The sequence below is a fragment of the Vidua macroura genome, chromosome 25 (genome assembly GCF_024509145.1).
Source record: "Vidua macroura isolate BioBank_ID:100142 chromosome 25, ASM2450914v1, whole genome shotgun sequence".
NCBI lineage: Eukaryota > Metazoa > Chordata > Aves > Passeriformes > Viduidae > Vidua > Vidua macroura.
Genome location: NC_071595.1, coordinates 2606926 through 2633102, shown reverse-complemented (window position 1 = coordinate 2633102; position 26177 = coordinate 2606926). Strand labels below are relative to the sequence as shown.

Below are 26177 nucleotides of genomic sequence, written 5' to 3'. Positions count from 1 at the left end.
AGTGAAGAAGTTTTCCTTAATATCCGACCTAAAACTCCCCTGTGCAACTTGAAGCTGTTTCCTCTTGTCCTGTCCCTGGGAGAAGAGACTGAAACCACCTCACTGCACCCTCCTGTCAGGGAGTTGTGGAGAGTGAGAAGGTGCCCCCTGAGCCTCCTTTTCTCCAGGCTGAGCCCTCCCAGCTCCCTCAGCCTCTCCTGGTGCTCCAGCCCCTTCCCAGCACCGTTCCCTTCTCTGGACACCCCGTGCCACACTCCTCCTTCCCAGTGTGTGCACTCACTTTGGTAAAATCCATGCAAGACCAAGTTTATCTCCTGTTTGTGAGGGCTGTGCAGAGACCCCTGCTCCCTCCTGCCATGCAGGGCAGGGTTTCACAGTCAGGGCCAGCATTCCAGCACCCTCTGTCCTGATCCAGGAGAGAAACCCCTCACAGCGGAGCGATGTCAGATCCCCCAGCCAGGAGATGCTCCCAAAGCTCAGAAAGCTGTGGGATGACCCCCAGGAGCACGGTTTGGCTCAGGGAGCACAACAGGCTGGTGTTAAGCCTCTCTCTGTCGGGACATGCAGGGTCCCCAGCAGTTTTCCCACGCTGCTGGGGGGAGCGGGGGTTTCGGGAGGCTCGGTGCCCCCGGGCCATTCCCGTGGGGCTGGATCTGCTCCTTGTGGCCAAGCACGTGTTGTGTTCCCCTGGCTGTGCTCGGCAGTTTCGCCGGGGCTGCGTGTCCAGGCAGGCTCCCTGCCTGCTCCCAGCCCCAGTGGAAAGGCACTGGGAAGGGAAGGGACAGGTTTCAGGGGAAGCAAGAGAAGAAGCCTAAAACAGGTGATCAGCTGCAGCCTGCTGGTTCATCCACACATCCCAGGGAAAAGTCTGCCTGTGAGCAAGGCATGATCCAAACATGATCTCCTTTGTTGTAGTTTGGACTTTAAGTGAGACCTATTTAACTTACCTGTTTAGTGGTAGAAAATGATTCTGCTCATTGGCAGAACTCAACCAGGAGCCCCCTGTGCCCTCTTCCTGTGCCAGTCCCTGTGGGATCTGGGAATCAGCTGAATTTCCAGAGGTGCTGCCTTTGCTCGAGAGTTGTGCCTTTAACGTTCTACAGACACCTCCAGGACTCCAGAGTCCGTGTTTGCACACCTCAGATTGCACCAAAAAAGCTGCAGGGCCCAGCCAAGGTAAACTGGAGCCAGCTCAGAGCCACAGCACCAGGAACTGCTGCTGCCAAGGGTGCAGGGCCCTCCCAGCATCCCATAAATGTGGCCCAAATACGGTCCCATAAATCCTGACCTACAGGGTCCAGGGGTCCTTACAGGATTCCCTGTATTCTCCTCACCTTTGGGAACTGTTAAATGCAGAGACTTTTAAATCATGGCCAGCTCCAGTTGCTGTGCCCAGGCAAAGCCCCGAGTTCCTGTAAAAATCCTTCCCCAGAAGAAAAAATAAAGGAGATTAAATGATTCATAGCATTTGTATGGGGAACAAAATTTATGGGTTTGTTTTTGCTTTTGCTTTTCATTTTAAGTCTTTTCAGATTCAAAAAACAAACCAAGCCCATTCTCTTCCCTTCCTCCTGGTGACAGGTTGCCCAGATGCCTGTCTGGGTCAAGGGGACACTGCTATATTTTGTTTTACCATCTGGCATCACCCAGCTCTGCAGATTTTTTAACCTTTTAATTCTCAGTAGCATCTCATCCTTTGCTAATCCCGTCATTTCCCCCATGTTTGCTTTGTGAATTTTCCAGAATAATTCCCTTCAACTCCAACCGTGAGCAGCCTGTGTGTCAGGGCTGGTCCTGAGCAGGAGGAAGAAAAGAATTCCCCTGCTAAGCCACATTCAAAGTCAGAACTAAGCCTCCAACAAAGATTTCCCAGGGGTAGAGAAGAAGGCTGAGGTTCCCTGCAGCCAGGATGGGGCTGCTGGGGCTGTTGGAGCTGGCAGTGTGAGGCTGTCACTGGGATCTGTCTCCTCCTGCCAGGGCGGGGCTGTTTCCAGTTCCTGGATGGCTCCGATGTCTTGGCTGCACAACTCGTCCCACAGAGCCACAGGAGCCAGGGGAAGGAAGGGAGAGCTGGGCACAAGAACTGCCAGAGGTGTCCTCTTGGTGCAAGAAACTCGGGACAGGGGAGAAAACCAGGGACTTTGTGTTGTTTGAAAACTTTCTGCTCTTCCCCTAAGCGTCCTTGACAATCAGTATGTTCAGCATGTTCCCCCCCAGCATTACAAGAGAAAACTCTGGAGCTGAGTGAGGTCTCACTTTCCATCTCAGAATATGTCTTTCTGTTTTGTTTTGGGGCTAAGGGATATTTTTTCATGCTCATTCACCTGCTGCACTTAGGGATCAGAGGTTTGGTTTCCCGTGGTGCCATCTGTACCAGGAATGCCCTGTTACAATTTTTAATCTGTTTTTTTCTCCCTGGGCTCAGTCTCTGTCCCCAGCTTCCAGCTTGCAGCACACACAGCTCTGCCAGAACAGCTCTTGGTGGGCTAAGAGCAAAGGGAAGGAGCTGGGGTGACAACACTTGGTGCTGCCTGTTGCTTCCAAAGGTTTCACAAAACCCAACCACAGCCCCAGCTTTGCCCTCCTCACGCTGGATTTCCTGCAGTGCCCTTCCTCAAGGAAGGCAGATACCTGCCAGTCTGACTCAGGGAGGGTTGCAGGGTTTGCCCTCCTGTGCTGAATCAGCTGCTGCACGCAGGGAGGGAGGAGGCGGAAAATGGGGGGAGTCCCCTGGGAATCCTGAGTGTCACAGAGCGAGGGGTAGGCGAGACATTGTGCCATGGAATGACAGCCAAAGTCATTCCAAAGCATTTCACAGCACCACAGAGTGACTCAGGGTGGGAAGGACCACAGGGGGGCCAAGCAGGGTCACACTAAAGCACATTGCACAGGATTGTGTCCAGCTGGTTCGTGGATAAGAATATTTGAATATTTATGCTTCACAGGAATAAACCAGTGGGAGAACACGGGCACAGCTGCATGATTTGCCCAAGGATGAAGGCTGTTACCTGTCCTGTGCAGCAGCACCATCCCTGCCTGCATCCTAAGGGCACCACAAGGCTCCACAGCAGGGTCCCAGAGCACTGATGGGCACAGCCAGGTGTTCTCCTGTCACACACAGCTCACAGTCCTGCTCCTGCCAGCCCCTGATCCTTCCTGGGCACCCCCAGCCAGAGACAGAGGCTGGAGGGGCAGGAGAGCAGAACCTTGGGTGTGCTGTGCCCCCTGTGCCATGAGAGGATGCTCCAAGAATCACTCCAGGCTTAGCAGGATTTTTTGCGGTTCCCGAAGTTTTCAGCCGGCGTGGCGTGGAGAAAAGCGCGTTTTGTTTGACAGGCAGCGACACCTCGTGGCATCGGCCACCCCAGCGCAGGTGGGGACAGCGGCACATCGGCCCCTCCCGGGACAGCCCCTCCGGCAGCCGCAGATCGGGGCAGTTCTGCCAGAGAGGCCGGTGGAGCCCAGAGTCCAGCGCGGGTGTTCCACTGGAAACGGTGATGATGATGGTGACGTGATGATGATGATGACGATAAGATTCACCTCTTGTGAACGCTTACTAAAAATCCCAGTCACCCTGGGGAGGAGCTGCCCGAGGGCTCTGAGCCAGAGCCGAATGAGTGTCCCTGGAAGTGCTGCCGATGCTGCCCAGGCTGCCTCGGGAAGCACGGGAGCCGTGGCGAGGCCGCTCTCCGAGAGCGCTGCCGCTCTTCGTGCCCGGGGGGACGCGGCTGGGGCCGCGAACCGGAGAGCGAGGATCGCCCCCTTGTCCTGGGCAGGCGTGGGCTGTGCCAAGAACCCCAGATCCAAGGTGGAATGTCACTTTCCCGGGAAAACCTCTCCTTTCTGTTTGCCAGTGGAATTTCACATTCCCGGGAAAACCTCTCCTTTCCATTTGCCAACACGGACCAGTGGTCCTGGAGAGAGTGATGGGAGGAGGAGGAGGAGGAGGAAGCGTTCTGTCAGGGAGTCCATCCCTTCAGCCACTCCTGCAATCTTCTTCTCCCCGTTTTGGCATGGGGGTTTGGGGGAAAACAACAGACCAAACACGGCTGGGCTCTGGCTTCTTGGCCAGCTACCTTCTGAGAGAAAAAAAAAAAAAAAAGAAGAAAAGAAAGAAAAGAAAAGAAAAGAAAAGAAAAGAAAAGAAAAGAAAAGAAAAGAAAAGAAAAGAAAAGAAAAGAAAAGAAAAGAAAAGAAAAGAAAAGAAAAGAAAAGAAAAGAAAAGAAAAGAAAAGAAAAGAAAAGAAAAGAAAAGAAAAGAAAAGAGAAAAGAAAAGAAAAGAAAAGAAAAGAAAAGAAAAGAAAAGAAAAGAAAAGAAAAGAAAAGAAAAGAAAAGAAAAGAAAAGAAAAGAAAAGAAAAGAAAAGAAAAGAAAAGAAAAGAAAAGAAAAGAAAAGAAAAGGGCATCGTCTTCATAGATGGCTCAGAGCACTGGAATGTCACCTTCCTTTTCCATTATTTTTTGTGTTCAGATTGTGAGGGAATCTGCTTCCCCTGCAATTTTAGTGGTCTCGGTTAAAAGAATCCCTGACTTTTCTATGCTGTTAGGGGTGTAATTGACAGGGAATCCCAATTTTCCATTATTTTCCAGTTTAAATAGAAGGGGAGAACCTTGACGATGTTTTTTATGGGTTTGAATTAAGGGTAACTGCCCCATTTTTGTTGTCCTAAGTCTTAAATTGAGGGGGAAGCCCAGCTGTCCCTCCTTTTTAAGGGTTGTGTCGAGCACAACCCTTTTTTCAGCAGATTCATCATATCACAAAAGGGATCTGCCCAGTGTCAAAGATGATGTTTGAGATTGAGGCTTCAGATGAGTTGAAGATTGTGACTAGGAGAGGGAGGATGAGCAGGGTACACTCTCTTGGAGGGGGCCTCCCCTTGCTCCTTGGGGTTCCCAACAGGGCTCGGGGTGCCCTGCAGACTTGAGCTGAAGGGGGACAGACCCTCCAGACCCTTCACTTTACTGTTTTCCTTAGAAAGGATTACAATTTTTTTTTTTTCACAAGAAGTTCATAAAAATTAAATTAAATTAAATTAAACAGAGGTAGCAAAACAGCCACGGAAACAGAAACCCGTGGTAAGAAGAAATGGAGATTTTTTGGAGGAAATTGTGACTTTGTACCCAGAACCTGACACTCCCAGGTTCCAAGGGTTGTCAAGGGCTGTCTGCTGGGCTGGGAGAGTTTTCCACCTGGGGAAAACCCGGGAAAATCCCTTTTGTCCAAGCTGCTGGAACTCTCCAGTGAGGTGAATTCACTGATTCATTCTCTCTGCTGATGGCACAGGCCTGGGGTGCCTGTGATGGGAAGGCAGGAGAGCTGAGGTGCCAAACAATCCCTGACGCAGGGATTTCCTCCCTTCTCCTGCAGTGGCACAGCCATTCCAAGCACACACCTGTGCACCCCACACTTGGCAGCGTGGCAGAGATCCACACTGGGAGGGGGCAGATCCCTGTCCTATCTCTGCACTTTACCCCCCCAGCTGTAAAGTGGAGTAATTCCCTAACTCCCAAAAAACATTGTAGTAGCATAAACTAAGAGAAACTCTTTGATCTCCTGTAAACAGCAGGCTACCAGAGCCTCCATCTCACTGTTTTTATTGTTGCTAGGTTATTAATAGCTCTCTCCTGCACTGAAACCTTACTGAAGTCCTATTAATATTTCACAGCCACGCAGGTAAGTACCAAAGGTCAGAGTTTTACTGAGGTGTCCCACAAGATGAGGCAGCTCTTCCCCCGTGCCAGGGCTCAGCCGTGCCCCACTGGAGGGCGCAGTGCCGCAGCCTTTACCTTTCCTGTCCCCCAAAACCCTCTCGCACCTGCTCCTCTCCCAGTCACACGTGCAGGGCTGTACCAGGAAGCGAGGCAGGGCGCATGTGTGCAGCTCCTGAGTTCCTCAATCCTCTGGAATTCACACAGGAAACACGATGAGAATGGATCAAGGAAAAGCATTTATGACAAGTGAGAAGTTCTGCTTTGCCGTGTGTGGCTGGAGAGTGGGAGCCCTGATGGCTCTGTGCCTCCTGCAGCAGGCTCGAGGTACGTGCACACCTGAGTGTTACTTTTCTTTTCACTATATGGCTTTGTTGGTAGGAAGAGAGATAAATAAAGTGGAATATTCCATGGTAAAGAAGCGACAGTTTACAATCTGTCTGTGGAAGGTGTCTTGTTGAGGGCTAGTGATGGACATGGTGATCTACTGGAAAAAATAGGGGCAGGAAAATATACAGGACAAAATATACAGGATATACAGACATGCAGCTCTGAATTCCTGGTAGGATCTGCCCTTGGAGGATTGGGATTGAATGAGAAGGTGGGACAGCTATCCAGATAGTCCAGATAGTCAGGAGTTTGTGGGTTGTAAATCAGTGAAATTTAAGAACACAGGGAAAACCACTTGAAATTATAAAACAGATTGTTCACACAAACACGAGTCCTAATTCTAAAAGCTGTTGAGATGAAGATGTTTTATGAAGGGTGAGGAAAATGTTGCATCACACCTGCTTCCAGAGCCAATTTCCAGCCTTTAATGAATGCCTCACCTTCGTGAGAACCAAGTGGTACTTCCTGTCCCCAAAGATTCACATAATTTTCCCTTTGACCAGGTCATGTTCAACTTCTCCCTCCTCAAAATGTGACACTGCTGTCAAAGGATTTTGCCATGATTTTGACCTGGGCTCCAGGGGAAGGCTCTCCCCCAGATGTGACCTACACTGTGAGGTATGAAAGGTAAGAGCTCCCAAACCATGTCTGATCGAAGGGCTGGCACAGGGACAACTACTGGGCATCTCTTCTGATTAATGACTGTCCTAATCATCAGTGACCTTCCACATGATCCGTCTGGGAAGTGTTCCAAAGTCTGAGCACCACTTGCTCCCCACCCTCCCAAACCCTTCCTTCTCTTGCTCTATAAATCACGTGTTTAATATTTTGGTACGGTTGTTCCTTCCAGCCAGGATCGCCTGGACAAATGGATGAAAGTTCCTCACTGCAGAAACATCCCCAGATCCTTTTGCAATCTGACTTGTGCCCTCTCCAACCTCTACGTTAAAGTCCGGGCTCGGGTGAAGGCGGTTTGGGGACGGTCCCAGTCGCCGTGGGTGAAATCCCAGTTCAAGGATTACTACTCAGATGGTGAGTGCCTGCCAGGTGACAGCCTGGATGGAAGGACATTCCCACAGACAGACAGACCACACCCCACAGGTATCCAGGAGCTTTATGGATGGCAGAGACTTGAGTGAGCACAAACAGTAACGAGCTGGGATCATTTGAGGATGAATTTTGTAGCAAGTGTCAGAATTTGTTCATTGGTGTCCCAGCTGAATAAAGTGGCTCCAAGCTCTCTGGGGTGTTCTAGATAAAGAGGTGTCCTTTGCCTCCCTCTTATCACAAGATAACTGCTGGAAGTGAGGACCAGCCATGGAAAGTGTGAGTGCTGGAAGGTAAGAGCCAAGCCAGCCCCATTCTCACACCTGCTCACTCAATTGCAGTGGAACTGGCTCCCCCCGTGCTGACCCTGAATGTCAGGGACAATTCCATCCACGTCAGTGCCTCCTTCCCTCTGCCCACCTGTGTGGAGAACCTCACTTGGAAGTATGACTTGAACCTCTGGGAAGCAGGATCTGAAGACAAGGTCAGTACAAGTGGCTCTTTTTAGATGAAATGGAGGAACTGAAAGAGCTTCAAAGTTCTGGGCAGAGAGGGAGGGACTGAATCCAGGGCCTGGAGGAAATGAACCAGCCAAACCAGAGCTAAACCAAAGCCAGAGACACTAAGTAGAAGTGTGTGTAAGCATCCTTATTTTTTTGGTAGTTCCCTATTTTTATCAGGAAGAGGAGGCTACACTACAGTCAGTCTAAAGATCTGAGGTTTGAAACACCCAGTCCAGGTGCCACTGGCAGCATTCCCTGGCAGAGCAGAGCCCAGCACAGCTGGAATTCCCACCTGGACCCATCAGCCCTGGGGGAGATGCCAGACATGGGGGTCACACAAGGGATCCATGGGCTAAGGTGATACAGAAACACCACCCCAGTAATGAGAGAATCATCTCTCCAATCCTCTGCTTTGTCTCTCAACAGAAGAAATATGAGGGTTACTTCAGGAAGGACACAGTGACCATCAACACCACTGCCCTCAGAGGCAATTACTGCTTCAGTGCCAGGGCTCTCTACGAAAGCATCAACTTGAAGCACAGCGAATTCTCCCAGCCCGTGTGTGTGCTGTTAAACCACAAAGGTATGGCCCTTCTCGGGAATGGATGTGGGAGACATCCAGTGGGATGAGGGCAAGGTAAGGATTTCCACTAAAAAGAGGTTTTCACCATAAAAAATAAAAAAGCTTCCTAAGGGACTGGTTGGATTTTCTGTTGAGTTGTTCCTGGTTTCTGTAGAAATAGTTTCATTTTAAAAAGCCTGAAATGTTTTCTGAAAACTCTGAGTATTGTATGTCAGTGTAGAGCCCATAATTCCTATGAAAGTACCACTCACAAGAGATTATTTCTGTCTTTTTCATCAGCGCAGTGGAAGTTCCCACTTCTGGTTGTGATCCTTCTGTTTGTCCTCCCCATCTTTGTGGTCGGTCCCTTCATCTGCTGCCTGCTGAAACATGAGGCCAAGCAAAGGAAGATGCCTCAGGTTTTGGTATGCCAAATTCTGAGGTCCCCTCCTGACTCAGAGTCTTGCTGGTTTTCAGAGGGCAACTGGGGAGGAGTGGGGGATTCTGCACTTCTCAGTTTTACATTTGTAATTCCCATTTTTGAAATAACCTTTTTGACATCCAAACTTTTCTTTTGAAAGCATCGCAGGCTCACTGTCTCATTCCTTCTCCCTGGTAGAATTTCTCTCAATTTAAAGCTGCTGGACCAACCTTCCACTTGGAGCTCAGTGAAAAGGAATTCTGCAGTGATGATCTGAACTGCTCAGAGAAGCCAGTGCCTCAAAGGAGGACAAACAGAGCTTTAGGAGGACACCACCTGCCATGGATGGCTCCTTTGCCATCATCATCATCATCATCATCATCATCATCATCATCATCATCGTTATGGTCAGAGGATGAGGAGGAAGAAGACAGCAGCACTTTGATCCCATACCATGAAATGCCTCGGTATCCAAAGAGACGTCTCAGCTCTCAGCCATCCCCAGCAGCTCCGGGGGAAAGCAGCTTGGATTCAGGATCTGGAGGTCTCTCTGTGGCCAGTGGATCTGTGCTTGACCTCAGAGCCCTGGGTTTCACTCTCTTTGCAGAGGGGAAGGGTGAGATGGACACCTCGGGATCCCAGGCAAACGAGGAGCCATCCCTTTATCTCTGCTCCTCTTTGGAAAGAATCTCCCTCACTGAAGTGAGATTCCCAGCTGCCAGAGAGCAGGGGCAGGATGATGGAAACAGGGATGAGAAGCTGGGAATTACCTCCCTTCCCCCCCTGCTGGGGGGGATTTGTGCTGAACCCGATGAGCACAGGAAAGCTCCTCATTCCTCCAGGGAATACCAGAAATCCATCCTTGATCTGCAGCTCCAGTTGGACTCGAGATCCCAGGCCAGAGGGGATCCCAGCACGGAGCTGCTCATCCCCTTGTGGACACTGCAGGTGGCAGAGGATGAAGGCATTGCAAGTGACTCTGGCAGTGACAGTTTTACAGAAGGGACCCCGCCCGAGTCCACAGTGCTGAGTGACGCTTTTGAGACTTCAAACACAGAGGAAAAATGTGATCCAAAGTTGCAATTCCCAGGCTATGAGCACTCCCATTACTTGGGCAGGATCTAAAGTACCCAGCAGGTCTGGGGAGTGCCTGGGAAATGCTGGAGAGCTCCAGATATCCAAGATCCTTGAACAAGGACAAAAGCCTGATGTCTGGCCTGTCAAGGCAATGGCTTTAGGGACACAAAAGGCGCATTTTACTGTCCCTCTGATAAGGTGCTCAGGCTCTGGCACAACCTGAGCCAGCCAGGGTGAGGGAGGCAGGGACATCTGAGGGACCACCCAGCAAACAGGCACTGCCTGGGGGTCACCTGAGACTTCAGAACAAGGGAAGTGCTGCATGTGGGTTGTGAAAGGCAAAAGCACAACCCAGCCCTGGGTGGAAGCATCAGCTGGGGCCTGAAAACGCAGTGGTGTGACTGCACGTGGATTTGGAGCAGATTTTGATCTGCTTTGTGTCACCTTTGCTTCCCTGTAAGTCCAGAGCTTGACTGGAAGCTCCTTACAGAGATATTCAGCAAGATCTGATTTTTTGTGGGATGAAAAGTTCTCCACCTCATCCTGCAGAAATCACCTTCAGTGTTCCAACAGAGGGAACCAAAGCCAAAGTGTGCAGCATGTTTGTTTATTTATTTTTTTATTTTATATTTATTGAAGCTGAAATTTCTCCTGCTGTGCAGAATGTCTGAGAGCAATTATATTTTGATATAAATCTCCATGTGTACGTGGTTTTGTTTTCCAGAGCTACAAAGGGGAACTGCAGCTCATCCTGAAAAAAAATATTACCTTTAAAACAAAACTCATCCTGGGCTGAGTGGAATTCTGAGACTTCCCAGCCAGGTCACTCTGGTCACTAGAAAACCAGGACTGAACAAAGAATCACAGAATGGTTTGGTGGGAAGGGATCCTGAAGTTCATCCCACTGCACCCCTGCCATGGGCAGGGACACCTCCCATTGTCCCAGGCTGCTCCAAGCCCTGTCCACCCTGGCCTTGGGCACTGCCAGGGATCCAGGGGCAGCCACAGCTTCCCTGGGCACCCTGTGCCAGGGCCTGCCCACCCTCACAGGGAAGAATTTCAGTCCAGTATCTAATCTAGATCTCCCCTCTGGCAGTTTACAGCCATCACCTTTGTCCCATCACTTCATACCCTTGTAAAGGCTTTTTATACTCCAGTATCAAAAGGAGCCTTTGTGTAAACGACTCACAGGAAAGCAAAGCATTAAAAGAAAGAGGGAAACACTCCCCAGCCATTCTCTGCATTCAGGGAGAGGGCTCAGATGAGGGGAGGGTGTTGATGGAGGGTATGAAAGCTGAAATCTTTTGAGAATTGGGGAAAAAAGAAGTAAGGGGTGATAGGAGGGACTGGGAACTTCTTGCAGCAAGATGTACTCGTTAAGGTCCTGAATTAAAGTCCAAAGGAAAGGTGGGGGAAAGGATTCACCAGCTGGACTATTCCTTTTTCCTCTGGAAAGTGTCCTTAGGTACATCTTGCATTGTTATCCCTCCAGTTCATTTAGAAAGACACAGATGATCCAAATATAATCAACACTCAATTTCTTGTGCAATCAAGGAAAACCCCCCAGGCTTTGACTTACAGGAAGCTCAGAAGTTGTGCAATCTCTACAAAATGATTTTGACATGTCCCAGCTCTGCAAACGCAGCCTGGGATCTGTTCTTGTCTTGTCCAGGGAACTGAGGGACAGGCTGCAGGCCAGGTGAGCTGCACAGCTGGTGGCAGCATCCAACTCCTCATTTCCTTTCAGCAGGGCTTGAGAGCTGTTTTCCTCTGCAGAAGGGTCAGTCATGGCCAGAGCACAGTGCTCCCTCTCCCAGAGCAGCTGCTCCAGGTCTTATCACAGCATCAGGGAATCATTTCCTTAGGAAAACACCTTGGAGATCATCGAGTCCAACTGGGAACCCACCTTGTGCCCACATCCACACATGGAGGGCTCATGCCCAGCACTCACCAGGTCTGCTGCAGTCTCCACACACTGTGAGGACATCAAAAGTTTGAGAGAGTTTGGAAGACAGAATCCTAATTTTAAACTTGAAAGTCGAGATTTGGACATTTTCAGATCCCCAAAGATTCAGAGAGGTGTTTCCTGGGCTATTCAAAAGGTGACACCTTGCTAGAAATAAGGGCAGAGGTAAAGTCTGAAGTTCTATTCTCAGAACTGAAGGCTCAGGTGCACACCAAGGTCCCTCAGCTCTGCCCCATCACCCAGCAGGAGCATGAGGGAAGGAAAATGGTTGTTCAGGAAACACCCTAACAAACAGCTGTACTTAATTAGACACTGGTGGATAGGTGTGTCTAGTTTAACAAACCTGAGGTCTCTGCCTTTGTCCAGGTGAGCTGAGAAAGACCAAGTGCCAGTGATGCACCATGGCAGGGTTGGAAGCACAGAGCCCTTCCACACCCAAGCAGGGAACAGAAACAGCATCAGGAACAGGAAATCCACAGATGAGGAGAGAAGCAGAAGGGGTTTGTGAATTCTATCACATGTTTGGCCACAAGGATAGAGCAGTGAAATCAACATTCAGCTTCAGAAGCACACAGGGTTTGTATTTTGAAATGTAATAATACCTTAAAAGCTGAACACATTATGGAAAAGGGACTGTATCCCTTTCTTCTTGTCCACACAATCTCCCAGTTCTTATCACGTGGATTCAGTAACAGAACTTTACATGTAAACAGCCACAAAAATAAACATTGTAGGTGTACAATAGTCTCTGTGGAGCTGTGGGACAGCAGGTGCTCCTCCTGTGGAACAGCCACCACTCTTCTACCTCTTGCCCACATCAGGTGACAAAAACCCCAGTGCTCTGGCTGATTTTCATTCTAAGAAAGTATTCAGAAGTAATTTTGAAGGAAATAGGTGCATTGCTTCCAGCAGGTATTAAACCAACTAGCTGCATAGCACTAAGTTTTAATGTCTAGAGTTGTAACAAGCTCAAGTTACCCGACCAGAAAAGCAAACCTCAAACCCCAGGAACCTCAGGGAGGGCTTTCAGGCAGGAAGCTCTCAGCAAAAAGGTATTTGGCTCTTTTTCAGGAGCTGGGGATTTTCTCAGCCTCTGGCTCGTGCACCTTTGTACAGTCAGGTGTGCACTGCAGGGGAGAGGTGCTCCTGCTGTCACTCCACGGTGTCACACATGCGCAGGGCTCCGAGCACCTGGGAGCTCAGAGCCCAAGGAAGGCAGGACAGGAGCTCTGCTCTGTTACTGAGCAACAAATCCAGCCTGGCCTGGCAAGAAAGAATTCAGCCAAAAGGTGATTCACCTGCACACAGGAGCAGCTGCCTGCTCTCTCAGCCCAGCCCGCAGAGTCATTCATGAAGGGATTTCTGATCGTCCTGGCTGGAGTTTCAGTGGTCGGTAAGTCCTGAGCTCTGCTCTGCTCTCGCTGATCGTGGGCTTCTCTTTGATCCTGGAGTCTGCACTTCACTCCTGTTTCCTGAACTATCACCTAGAGAACGAGCTGTTGTCTGAGTTCTCTTCTGTGTCAATCTCTCCTCCTAGTAACTTCCATGTGTGGCTGGTATGCTCAAGGGATTAGTAGGGAGAGGGAAAGATCCCTTTACTTCAAAGGGTTTGTCACTGTGCTATGACCCAAATCCTCCAGGAGTGAAGGATATTCATTGGTATCAGGGGCTTTGGATCAGTCTCCTCATGTCTTAAGCAAAGGCACAAGTGAATACAAGAACAGTCCTGATTTTAAAGGAGGCACAAATAATGTAATCTTAAAATGAGGGAGTCATCATAGAGTGGTTGGGTTGGAAGGGACTTAAAGCTCATCTCATCCCACCCCTGCCATAGGCAGGGACACCTTCCACTGTCTCAGGTTGCTCCAAGCCCTGTCCAGCCTGGCCTTGGACACTTCCAGAGATGGGGCAGCCACAGCTGCTCTGGGGACCCTGTGCCAGGGCCTGCCCACCCTCCCAGGGAACAATTTCTCTCTGATATCTAATGTAGATCTACCCTCTAAAAGCCATTTAATCCTACTCCAGATGTGACAAGCTCACTGGTGGGTGAATGAAGGATAAACCTGCTCTTTCCAGACAGCTTTTCAGCATTCAGCCATGTCATTCACCTGCTCCTGTCTGGGATCTCACCCTGTGAAACTCCTCAGCCCAAGGGACTGTCACTCTGTGAAATATCCTGGTTTTCCCCTGCCCACACTTGACTGTGCTTGTGTTATGCTGCTTTGCATAACAGTGTTCTAGCATGGATAAATGCGGGAAGACAGAGATCTCCTACTCCTGATAAGATCGGGGTATTTGTGACTCAAGTTTTCAGGGTGCTCAGGGAATTCCACTCCTTCATACCCACACTGCTGCCTCCTGCCGAGCCTGGGATGAGCAGAGGCAAATGTGGAGCTGCAGATGAAGTCAGGACAAAATCTGGAGTAGCCAGCAGCCCGTTTCTGCACCACTTCCCTGCCCAAATGCCACACACAGGACTGAGATGAGATCTGTGCCCTTCTGCCTAACCCTCCTCCATTCAGCCAGCAGTTTGAGCTGCTCACACTCAGTTCTGGTCCAGGGGGGAGAGCTTGGAGCGAGGATCCAGATGGGATTTAGTCTCTGTTTGATGCGATCTTGTCCAAGTCAGCCCCATTCCAGTGCTCAGTTTGCCCATCTGTGCTATTTTCATCTGCTCACCTCACTTTTTCACCAGGGGTCTCATTGTTCACTGCAGGCTGAAACCCTCACATGCCCCAGGTGTTTATCAGTGCCACAAACCAAGAGCTGAATAATGTATAAATGATTTACCTTTGAGGGTCTGCCTATAATCTGAATTCAGAGTTTATAAATCCTGAAGTTAGAAACTCTTATGGATCAGCCTTAGGAAAATTTTGCACTGTGTTTTCTCGTGACAAGAGAGAGAGACACAAAATCCTCGAGGACTTTTCTGCAGCACCTCAGAGCTGCAGGAGGGCCACGGTGGGGTCGTGCTGTCCAGGGACATGTTTGCAGGAAGATGTGACATTCCTGACCCCGAAGGAAGAGCAGCAGGGCTCGGGAAGCAGGGAGCTGGCTGAGCTGTTTGCTGTCACCCGGCACACCCAGGCCAGAGTCCAGATACCCAGTGTCACTCTGTACAGGCACTTTCCATCCAATAGGACATGGAGCACGGGAGGAGAATGGGGCCACATCTTCAGGAGGTGACACTGAGCTCTGCAGGTCACTTCCTTGAGCAGGGGCAGAAAGCAGAGATATTCACAGACCTGAAAGCAGGTTATTTGCCTTATTTTATCACCCATTTAACAGTGCTTAAAGAAACCCAACTAGAAAATCAAGGATTCTCTTTCTGACTAGAGTTTTTGAGGCTTTTCTGTATAAATTCCTGACTTACATTTCTTTGGGATGAGTCAGTTGTCTGCAAGAGTGTGATGTGAACACAGTTTGAAGCCTTGTTCTGCTCAAGCTCCTTCTTTTCAGCCCAGGTTTAGCAAAATACCACAAGATCCATTTTCATCTGAGGGCTGAGATGTCAGAAGATGCTTTTTAATACCCGTTTCTCTGCTTCTTCAGGCATTGTGGCTACAGAGAGATCATCATGTCTGAAACGTGCAGAGTTTTCTTCCACAAACTTTGAGAACATCCTGACGTGGGAAACAGAGGCAGATATTCCCCCTGGCACTGTGTTTGATGTCCAGTACAAACAGTATGTGAAGTTTGCTTCTTTTGGGCTGTTCTTAGGGGTCGCAGAGAGTGAAGGGCCAAGAGAGAAAAGTTGATTTTGCTGTTTCTCCTGCCTGTATATGATTCTGCTCAGAGGAGAACTCAGTGAGGGACAGGATTATTCAAAGTGGGAGATGATGCTCATTTAAGCAAATATTTCACATCTTGGGTTGCTTTGCTCCATTACTGAGCTATTCTTGCCTTCAGCAATTTCCTTCTCTCTACTCTGTTTTCTTCCAGTCCTGTTCAACCAAACGACCCCAAACCCTTGTTTTGTCTTCAGGTATGGGGAGAAATCCTGGCTCACCAAGCATGAGTGCCAGAGCATCACCCAGCTCTTCTGCAACCTCAGCAGGGAGACAGAGAACTTCACGGAGCATTTCTACGGGCGGGTGAGGGCGCGGGGCTGCTCCTCCAGCTGGCTGCGCTCCGAGCGCTTCGAGCCCCGCAAGGAGAGTAGGTACCACCAAAGCAACCCTGCTTCCTGCCAGGGCAGCATTTCCTCACACTTCAGTCTTGCAAGGCTGTGCTTGGTGGGGGAGCTGAAGGTATTTTGGGCAGGGAGGTGAGTGAGAACCGGCAGGGCCTCAGCTGAGAGCTGAGTAATGTGTTACTCTTCCAGCCAGAGCTCTCAGAGAACATATCACACCCGAGATAGCTCTGCTACCCCGAATGGCATAAAATTAGCAGGATGGCTTCTGAGGTAGTGTTGGAAATAGAAAAAGGTTTAATAAAAGGTAAAATAACAAAGCTCTTACAAAGGAAAACCGGGCCAGGGGCAAGAGGTTCTTAATCCTGCTAAAACACCCCACAAAAGTGATTATTTCCTTTGTTCTCTTCTCTGTCCGGTGAATTACCTAGGCAGGACCTCTTGGCCTTTGTCCACTTGGCAGCCCCAGATCTGAGGTGAAGTCCCAAAGAGCCTATGAGGTGTCTTTGTACTTAATTTGGGAGAGAAACTTCTGGGCTTTTTGCCTTTTTAAGCAGACAAAGAAGAATTTGGTCACTCGGTCAACAGGGGACACATTCCTACAGTGGGGTCCAGAGGAGAAAGGAAAAGCCAGGTGTGATGGAAGGGAGAGCTGCTGGAAAGAGGAATAGAGAAACGAGTAAGGGACACGATGGGCAACCTGAGGACAGCGAGTCCCAGGAGCTGTGAAATGGGAACACTGGGATAAGCATCCATTCCAGTGGATACTTGGTGTCCCAGCCCCAAAGTGAGCCCCACTGCAGACACAGCGCAGCCTTTGGGGACCTCAATGGCTCTGTGGCTAAAACTTCCCACTGAAAAATCACCAAGAATAATTCAAGGTGACATCAGCAGCCAATGGTTGTGAAGAGCCTTCAGACCTTGGCAACAAAAAGCTGTGAAAACTTGGATTAAAGCCCTTTTCAGTGCTGAGTGTAGCGTATGCCTGTCACCAGAGATAAGTGCAGGCACAAAAGCCCTGTAAGTCTGGTGTAGGATGGGAATTGGGATTTGGGCAGCTGTTACCTGTGTACCTGTGGTGGGATTTCACCCCTCACACATGAAGGAGGATATCCTGCACAGGGACGGGGAACAGGGAGCTGGAAAAGCCTGGGATGAGAATTCCTGGGAACACTGTGAAGGTACAGAACTCCAAACCACCTCTGTCTGCAGTGGCCTGACTCCTGCCATGCTCATACAGCTCAGACACCTTTTTGTAGAAACAGAAAGAACAATTTCCGCGAGTCTGGGGTGTGGTTAAGATATCAGATGGTGTTAACACAGCTTACACTGCCTGTTGTGCCTTTCCCAGCCATTATAGGGGCCCCACAAGTGGAATACATTCCCTATGTCCGCTCCATAAAGTTCCTGATCCGGCCCCCCCTGACCCCCCTGCGGGGTGAGGACGAGCAGCAGCTCACTGTGGAGGACATTTACAGCAAATTTGGGGCTGTGGATTATCACCTGACAATATTCAACCAGAGGACACAACAGCAGGTAAAGCACAACCTCGGGCACTGGGATGCTGCTGTAAATCCCATTTCAGATGAGCTGGAGAAGGATCTCAGTTTACAGAGGATGGGGGAGATTTCTGATGTACAAGGGAAAGTCTTGGAGTCTTTGATTCTCAGGACAACAGGAACTTTAAGCTTTCTTCTTAAATTCTGGGGAAAAAAGGACTTTCCAAGAGTGCTGTATAACTAGCCAAAAGTAAAACCGTTGGTGACTAAAAATTACTTAAGTAGTTCAAGTCTTAAGAAACTGAAATGCAGAATTAAATACAGAAATAATGGAAAACAAAATAATATAAATATGATTCAGGAAAAATCAGAGTTCTATACATACAGAATAATTCGAGCCCTGTAAGACCTCATTAGTAAATAATATTTTATGCTGAATTTTGCAATCTGAATTGAAGAAAATTTCATCTTGCCCAAATACAGATCTTACCTTTCTTTTCAACAGTGGACAAAGACTGAGCACAACAAAGAATTTGTAGTTTCCAACTTGGACCCAGACACTGAATACAACGGGACGGTTTATATCTGTCTGCTCCAGAGAAGGAGCAAACCTCAGGTGTTTTGGGTCAAAACACTGGCAGGTGAGGCTCTCAACTCTGCTGAAAGTTGAAAAGTCCAGCTGAGATATTGGATACACAAAATGCACTGATTTTCAGCATGGAAATTTTTAATAATTTAAAAATTCATTCCTGTGAGACTAAACCTGTGACATCACCTAGCTAATTGTAACATTTTTCTAATCCAGCTCTTTTCCCACTTGTTCTTTCCCCAGACAAGACGTGGATTCTCTACTGTCTGGTGGCCCTGGCGTTCTGTGCCGGGCTGGTTTTTGCTGCCACTGCTTATGTGATCTACAAATACATCAAACAGCGCAGTGCCCAGCCCAGGGCCTTGGTGAGTGCCCTCAGCCACTGCAGCTCAGCTTGGAAATCACAGAATCACCCCTGCCTGGGGCTGGAAGGGACCTGAAAGGTCATTTAGTCCATGCCCTGAATGGGGCCCACACCTGCCACTGTCCCAGGCTGCTCCAAGCCCTGACCAGCCTGGCCTTGGAGGATCCAGGGGCAGCCAGAGCTGCTCTGTGCCAGACCCTCAGCACTCTCTGACAAAGCATTTCTCCCTAGTACCCAATCTAACCCACCCTCCTTCATTTAAAGGGTTAAGGAGCTTGGTCTAGGCAATCACTGCAGCTTACTGATACTTTTTAGGATGTTCAGAACCTGCCCCAACCTGAGCCCCTCGGGTTAGGCAGCTAAACCTGAGGCATCCTAAATCCCCTGTTCCCCTTGAAACCCTGAGATTCTCACCTATCCCTCATCTCCCACAGCAAGAACTGGGTTTTCATGCTAATGAGCTCAAGGATTTTCATGCTATTTCCCTGCTGCAAGGCTTAGGCCAAATCTTGCAAAAGTGAAAGCAGGAGATTTTCTTCCTCATATTTCAAGACTGCTCAGTTGATACACATTGAGAAATGTCTATATTCCTGTGAATGGTCATTCTCCAGGAGAAAAAAAAAAAAAAGCAGAATTCTTTTGTCAGCAGAGCAGATCCCTGGTGGTTGTTACTGCATTTCACTGACACTTCTTCAAAGAAAATGTTAGAATAACTAAAGCAAACCTTCAAGGTCTCACAGCTTCTTGTTATTAATTCGTGCTTTTTTATCTATTCCACCAGGACTTCAGAGGGATTCCATCATTCCAGCCTCTCACACTGACAGTGGAGCACATCATAAAGCCCCTCAGCTTATCCAAACCTTCCCCTTTCATCCCTGAAGTGCAGCTGGCCCAGATGAGCCAACATTTGGACTGGGCCCTGGAGCCACCACGGCCTTCCTGTCCCTACCAGCAGCAGGTGGGTGTTGCAGCATTGCAGCTGCCCCCTCAGCCCTCCCAGGTGGAAATCCCAGCTCCCATCACAGCTTACACTCCTCAGAGAGCTGAGCAGAGCATTGCTGCTGCCACAGGCAGCTCCAGCCTGGCCCTGACCTACGGGCTGTGCGTGGAGGGCACGGACGGGAGCTCACAGCCCGAACAAAGGCTGAAAGAAGCTTCTCCAGATCGTTCTGAGGATGGAGAGCTGCGAACCCATGGGCTGGGAAAGAGCTGCAGCCACTGGGGTTACAAAGAGCAGCAGCCAAAGGTGGCCCTGTGGAAGAGCAGAGACAGACTGGAGTCAGTCGTGATTCAGGGGAGCCCTGGGCAGACCCAGCTGCTGCTGCAGAGTGAGGGGCTGGAAGATCCAGAGCGTGTGTCCCAGCTGTCCCTGTCTCTGCTGGAACAGGGAGGATGCTACAGACAACAGGCAGAGCTGCCCCTGCTGCTGCCTGCAGGGACAGCTGCCCCAGCCTATGTTGCAGAGGAGGAGCTGCTGGCACCTCTGTCAGCAGCTGTGCTGCTCTCAGTCCGGACTGGGAACGACTTCCCCCGAGAGAAGCACGGGGAGCAGTGGGTGCTGCCAGGGCCATTCCCACATCCTGCAGACAGAGTGCAGCTCCCAGAGACTGCAGCCATGGAAATGTTCCCAGCAGCAAAGGAGCTGGGCTGCACAGAGCTGAGCGTGTCCCCAGGCAGCAGCCCAAGCCGGGACAGGGGCACTCCTCTCACCATGCTCTTCAAAGATTTGGACTTGAAAGTGCAGTGGGATGAGGAAGAGAACACAGAATTTTATTAGGATGACTTAATGTATTTAAATCCAGATGATGTTTTCTTGCATGAAACAGAAGCAATGCAAAACCACAGCTGATCCTGGCTGCATTAACACAGCTCAGGGCTGTCAGACTGTTCCATTGTGGAGTTTGGTGCCTTTACTGATAGAAGTGCTCCTTGTTACACTGCCATACTGTACCTTCACACTTAAACAGCAGGTCTTTCTTGCATATTCTCAAATTTATTATGAATTGGATTACTTTAAAAGATCAGTTAAGATTCAGTTTCCCATCCCAGATTCAGTTTACTGAAAATTTGGCAAAATTCACAACAGAAACTGTTATTTACTCTTTACCAAGATAGAGGGCTAAGATGCAACTCCCTCTGAAGAAATTCAGGTATGCAAACCTAGAAGTAAAAGTAAAAGATGTAAATAGCTACTGGTCTTCTACCCTTGGATAAATGACTTGGAAAAGAGTATTCCACTTCTCTGGAATGGACTTTGCCTTTAAAGGAGTCCTTGAAACTGGGTAACAGCTCCTGATGCAGCAGTTCTGTGAAATGTGTCCCTGTCCCCTGTGGTTTTTAATATTTGTACAAAGATAAAGCCTTTTTTAATACCTGTACAAAGATAAAGCCTTTTTCATCTCAGCAACAGATTAATGCAGCCTTGGCCCAGTTCTGAGCTTTCTCAGCTGCTGCTCCTTTCTTTCTCTGCAGTAGTCACACATTCTCTTCCTCCCCTGAGATCCCCAGGGATGAAGCACCTGGGATCACATTCCAGGCAAGCAGGGATGTGAGGATTTGCAGCATTCCCAGTTCAACCCTCAATCTCAATTTATCCCAATCCCAATCCATGCGCTCAGTAATGCACAAAGGAGACCAGGGAGGTCTGGAGCTCTCCCTGCCCATGAGGAACCTGCTCCATGTTCCTGGCACGTCCTCCAGAGCTGCCATGACCATTTTTTGGGAGTCAAAATCCTTGGAGCACTCGGACCTCCACCAAAAGGAAGCTAAATTCTAATTCAGGGGCCAGAGGAGGTGATTAGTTTTCATTCAGAGGAAAGCACAGTTCAGCCTGTTCATTTCCACTGCTGTGGTGAAAAAGATGTGTCTGAGGACATTGGTTTTAGAGAAGTGAAAGCATTTACAGGAATAAGCAAGGTTTGACTGGTATGGGGAAGTATTTACTCAAAGAGACCGATGATGACCAGAGGTAAATGCAGCTGCTGCCACTCCAAGTGCACTTGGGGCTTTTCTCAGCCCATGAAAGCTGAAGCTAAAGGTTAAATTCCACTTGCTTTGGTGTGATTTTGCAAATAAGCCATAGGCTCATGAAGTGAAGATTTTTGATGATTCAACCCAGGATTAAAGGAATAGTCTTAGAAACTTTACAGGCCAAGGTTCAGCTCTGAGCTCCAGCACCAACAACTGCTGAAGGACCACAGCCCTGAGAGGCCAAAAGGTCAAAATTCCAAGTGTGCTGAAGAAGTGTGAGGGTATCAAAGATTGAAATACATGCATGGCTTGGGCAGTGACCAGCAGGACATTCCCAGGGAGCTCCCTCCATACCATTCACTACCAAAGGGTTTGTGGAATGTCCTTTGATCTGTTTCCTGTACTCTGTGCCCCAAAAAACAACACACAGAGAAATGCTGCAGCTCCTGGAGTTGTTCCCAAGGACTGGGAGACCCCAGGGGTAACAATTTCTTTCCCACTAAGCCCCCACTGGAGATCCATTTAAAGCCAGTGATGCAAATTACCTTATTCAGAGTTGCCTGTGAGCTGCATAACTTGTTTCAACAACATTCCCAGTGATGCTACTCAGGGAATAATCAACATTTTAGGTTGTGTTGTGAAACACAACCCCCAGCACAGGATGAGTATGGGCAGAGTTGTCTGGAAGGGGTGAGGGCCTTGGGAGAGCATTTGAATCTGTTGCTAAAATTATGTTATTTTCTATTTTAAAAGCCCTTCCAAATCCCTCTGCAGAACCCCTGCCACAGGGTAATAAATAAATAATGACTGTGTGTCATCCTGCTGGAGGACAGGTGGGAACTGAGGAGAGTCTGGGAATGGATTTTTAGAATGCACACAGGGGCCTAAAGATGTAAAGTGTCCCCAGGCTGGGACATCCACCTCTCCTTCAGGCCCTTAAGTACCTTCAGGGCTGCATTACCCCTGCCTGAACAAAAGGCAGGAATGATTCCAGCCCCAGCCCATCCTCTCTGTTCCACCCTCCCAGCAGCTGCAATGCCCAGGGATCACAGGCAGGAGAGCCCTGTCCTACTGCAATAGCCTCACCTTCCTGCTTTCGTCATGGCTTAGTCAATATTGATCTTTGAGGCCTGGATCTTCTGAACAGAGAGAAACTGATTCTTGTCTCATGAGTCACCTCCTAAATTTAACACACAGATCATCCCTTCTCAAGCTATTTCTCTTTGGAAAAGCTTGGAAAGAAATGTTGATGCTGCTGAATTTTATTGGAGCAGGGAACATGTCACCCCTGCTGACCTCACTGCTTTCCTCTGCTCAGAACCAATTTTGTCAAACAGCTGCTCCAGGACCTCCTTACCTCCATCTCCTTCTGTGTAGGAACATTTCCAGATAAACAGCAGGATTTCAATGTTGCTCCAAAGGTCTCCCCATGCAAGCCATCTGTGCCCAACAACGCTCTCCCCCTCAGCCATGCTCGCTGATAGCAGCTCTGACAGCTCTGGGCAATAAAAGCTGGAGGTGCCTTGCCGCAGGGAGCGTGTGTCCCCAGCAGATGTCACACCGGTGACAGGTGAGCGCTGCAGCTCGGTTGTCACAAGGACAGCAGAGGAGCAGGTGGCAGCTGTAACTCTAGAGCAAAGCCCTGCTCTTTGTCTTCGCAGCTAAATCTGGGAGCTGGCACTCGCTCACTCCCTGAGCAGCCCCACTGGAAGCTCAGCAGGGATCCTTGCCCAGGGATGAGCACTCTGCAAACCAAGGATCCCATTCCCCTTCCCTGTTTGTTCCTTTATTTTGGCACTGGAGGGTGTTCGAACACCATGAAAAATCACTGGTGAGTTTTTAACAAGTTCTGGGAGGAAAATCTTACATGAGGGACAAAAGGAAAGCTCCAGATTCTGCAGACAGGATGAAGGAGAGCTCACAGAATCTCAGAATATCCTGAACTGGAAGGGATCAGAGGGATCACCAAGTTCAACCCCTGGCCCCTCACAGACCCCCCAACAATCCCACCTTGTGCTGAGAGCACTGTCCAAACACTCCTGGAGCTCTGGCAGCCCTGGGCTGTGCCCATTCCCTGGGGAGCCTGGGCAGTGCCCAGCACTATCTGGGGGAAGAACCTTTCCCTAAATCCAACCTAAACCACCCTGAACCAGGTCCAGGCATTCCCTCAGTTCTGTCCCTGCTCACAGTGACCAAAGATCAGTGCCTGCCCGTCTAAATAAAATAAATTTTATAACAGAGGGTTGATGTGACAAAATGAATGAAATTATTAATTTGAAGCAGAATAGATGATAATTACACATTACTTCTCGTAATACAAAATTCAGGGAAGCACTCAAGTGGCCATGGATTCAAAGCCAATGAAAGGGGAGTGCTCCTTCCCTTTGTCAGCTCAGCTCACTCCAAAGTGCTTCAGACATGCCAGCCCAGTCCTTCCTGTTTATTGCTCTCCCAGGAATGTCACAAACACAGCCACCAAAGGAACTTCACACCTGAACTCCTGGGAGTTCTGGTGCTGATCCTGCTCAGTTCCTTCTTGGTTTGGATGGTGAAGCAAGTAAAGCTCCTAGAAACGGCTCCTACTGGTATTGTGCTAGATTTGATAGTGGAATTCATTCCCACAGTGTACCACAAGAAACATCACCTGCTCCTCACATTGCTGGGAAGGGTTTTCCCCGCATGCTGGAACTGCAGGACCACCTCAAATAAATGGAAAATCAGCAATCTCTGTTCTCTGACCCTGCCCCAAACTCTCAGACACCACCATGGGCTGCTGGATGCACAAAGCTCCCCTGCTCTGAGGCACCAAGCCTTTGTTTGCTGGAAAAAGGAACTAAAACAGTCACAGCCCACCAAAACCTGAGAGTTGCTGGGGCTCCTGGTGTAATCAGACACTGCCAGGATTTGCCTGGAGTTGGCATTCACTAAAGAGATGTCAAAGCAAATGACATCACTCTGTTAGGCAGCAATGGCAAGGTTACCCCAAGGGCCATTCCTGGACAGAGTTAAAATATTCATAATTCAGTTTAGATGCTTTGTGAGCTTCTCTCCTTAGAGGGCAGAGCGTACTCCAGTGCTCTGGGTTTGGAGGCACCTGTCCCTCCTCAGATCATTTGGCAGAGGCAGTGATTTGGTGGATTGGAGGGTGTTGGGTGGGCACTGCAGTGAGCAGTGAGTGTCCCAGCCGGGCCATCCCCATTGTCCGGGGAGGGCCTGGCAGGGCTATATTTGACTGCAGGATGGGCACTCCAACATGGGGAACATTCTTTTGGGGAGAGTCATCCTCGTGTCATCACCAGGGAGAAGGAAACCTCCTTTGTCCCTTGCCTTGCCTGGGACAGGGGCTCTCCCTGCAGCCTTCACGGGTGAGTTTGGTTTATCTGCAATTAAACTGCTGTTTATTCTGGATTTTGTAGGATCTTCAGAGCAGCATCAGTTGTTTTGTGTGACAGCTTTGTTTGACTTGCACTGCAGAAGTAGATTTTGCTTTGTGATTTTATCTGTTTTAATGATTGTTTTTCCAGTGTTGTTATAATGAAAATCCTCGTTTGCTTCATGTTTTCTCACCAGAATCTGCTCTGTTTTACTGACATGTTTAGAAAATAATCTGCATTTGAATTGAAAAGTGTAGGTTTTAACAGTGACTATAAAACAATGAAATTTGTTCAGGGAAAAATAAAACCCATTATTTAGTAAAAATGAGTCTGTATCAGTAATTATTCATGAGCATGGAAACAAGGCTCTGATGCCCAGGATGACAGGACTCATTCTGCAGCTGAACCACTTCTGAAGACACCAGAAGCTATGAAATTACAATTTTTTTTTTTTTGTCATAAAAGCCTGCTTTATTGTCTTCTTCTTTTACTTGTCAGCATTTGTTGTTTCTACCAAATTTAATGGCCACAAAGGAAACATTATCAAGATAATTCTGTATTTTCATTTGCATGTTGGGATATTTTGCATTTACCACAACAACCCTGCTTTTCCATGGACTGTTCATAAGAAATTTATTTACATCAACAGAAAACTACAAGTAAAAAAATTGTATGAGAAAATTATACTGGGAAAAGCTGAGGGTTTGTATTTTTATCAAGTTCAGATTCGAAAGCAGCAAAGCTCAAATCCAGGTGGAAGATTTGCCAAGGGAAAATTTCAGTCATGGAACACGAGCTAGGGAAAGATTTGCAGCTATGCTTGAACAAATTCTATTCAGCAACAATTACATTTGCAAAGCTGCTTTTCCAAAGTAACCCGAGCTTTTAGACCCTGTGAACGTGCCCGGGGCAAGGATTGTGCTGGGTGGTTGGGGTTTAACTGCAGGGAGAGGGAGATGAGGAGGGATCCACTTTTAAAATTGCCTTTAATGCCCACCCATTAGTCAGAGGCTAAAAGCAGCGAGCTGTGGGTTCCCAGAGCAAGGCTGGGAACAGCCAGGATGGGAGCCAGGAGTGCCAACATTTGCTCCTGTGTTTCACCTGTGCAATGGGATTTCTCTGGGAAGTTTTCCTGGTCCCTCTTTGGGAGAACCCTGCTGTTCCTGAGCCACTCCTTGTAGGCTGACATTTGGGAGGATGCTGTTTTCTCTGTGATTTTCCAACCTTTCCCTAGGAGCTCAGGAGAAACACGTGATCCCTCAGGATGCAAAGGACTGGATAAAGCACTCTCCTCTGGGAGTGCTGAGCTGTGATGTTCTGTGTGCAGCCTGGGCATGGGGAATCACAGATTTGTACATGGGAGCATGAGGGAGAGCTCTGTTTCAGCAGCTGGAACTGCTGGAGCACCCTGGTTTGGTGAGAGCTGTCCCTGCCCATCAGATGGGTTTTAAGGCTCCTTCCAACCCAAACCATTCCAGGATTCCGGATGAGATCCTGGAGAAAGAAATCTACCCACAAGGGGCTGCCTGTTCCCTGCTCTGGGACAGCTCCAGCTGCCTTGAGAGACTCCATT

At 48.8% G+C, this 26177-nt stretch overlaps 3 protein-coding genes across 5 annotated transcripts in view; 2 read left to right on the top strand and 1 right to left on the bottom strand.

The window, feature by feature from the left end:
* The window catches only part of GRHL3 (grainyhead like transcription factor 3), a 103912-nt gene that overhangs the window by 47381 nt on the left and 30354 nt on the right, over positions 1-26177 (bottom strand). The gene's annotated exons all lie outside the window — the stretch shown is intronic.
* IFNLR1 (interferon lambda receptor 1) lies at positions 5926-10115 on the top strand. Its single transcript, XM_053998915.1, has 7 exons — positions 5926-6037; positions 6604-6727; positions 6951-7132; positions 7489-7631; positions 8077-8233; positions 8513-8637; positions 8832-10115. Exons 1-7 carry the CDS (start codon positions 5926-5928, stop codon positions 9756-9758), a joined length of 1770 nt encoding a protein of 589 aa, XP_053854890.1. The 3' UTR covers positions 9759-10115.
* IL22RA1 (interleukin 22 receptor subunit alpha 1) lies at positions 12938-20630 on the top strand. Its single transcript, XM_053998913.1, has 7 exons — positions 12938-13069; positions 15229-15361; positions 15662-15834; positions 17160-17344; positions 17813-17948; positions 18140-18261; positions 19042-20630. The coding sequence occupies exons 1-7, from the start codon at positions 13027-13029 to the stop codon at positions 20035-20037; spliced, it is 1788 nt and encodes a 595-aa protein (XP_053854888.1). The 5' UTR covers positions 12938-13026; the 3' UTR covers positions 20038-20630.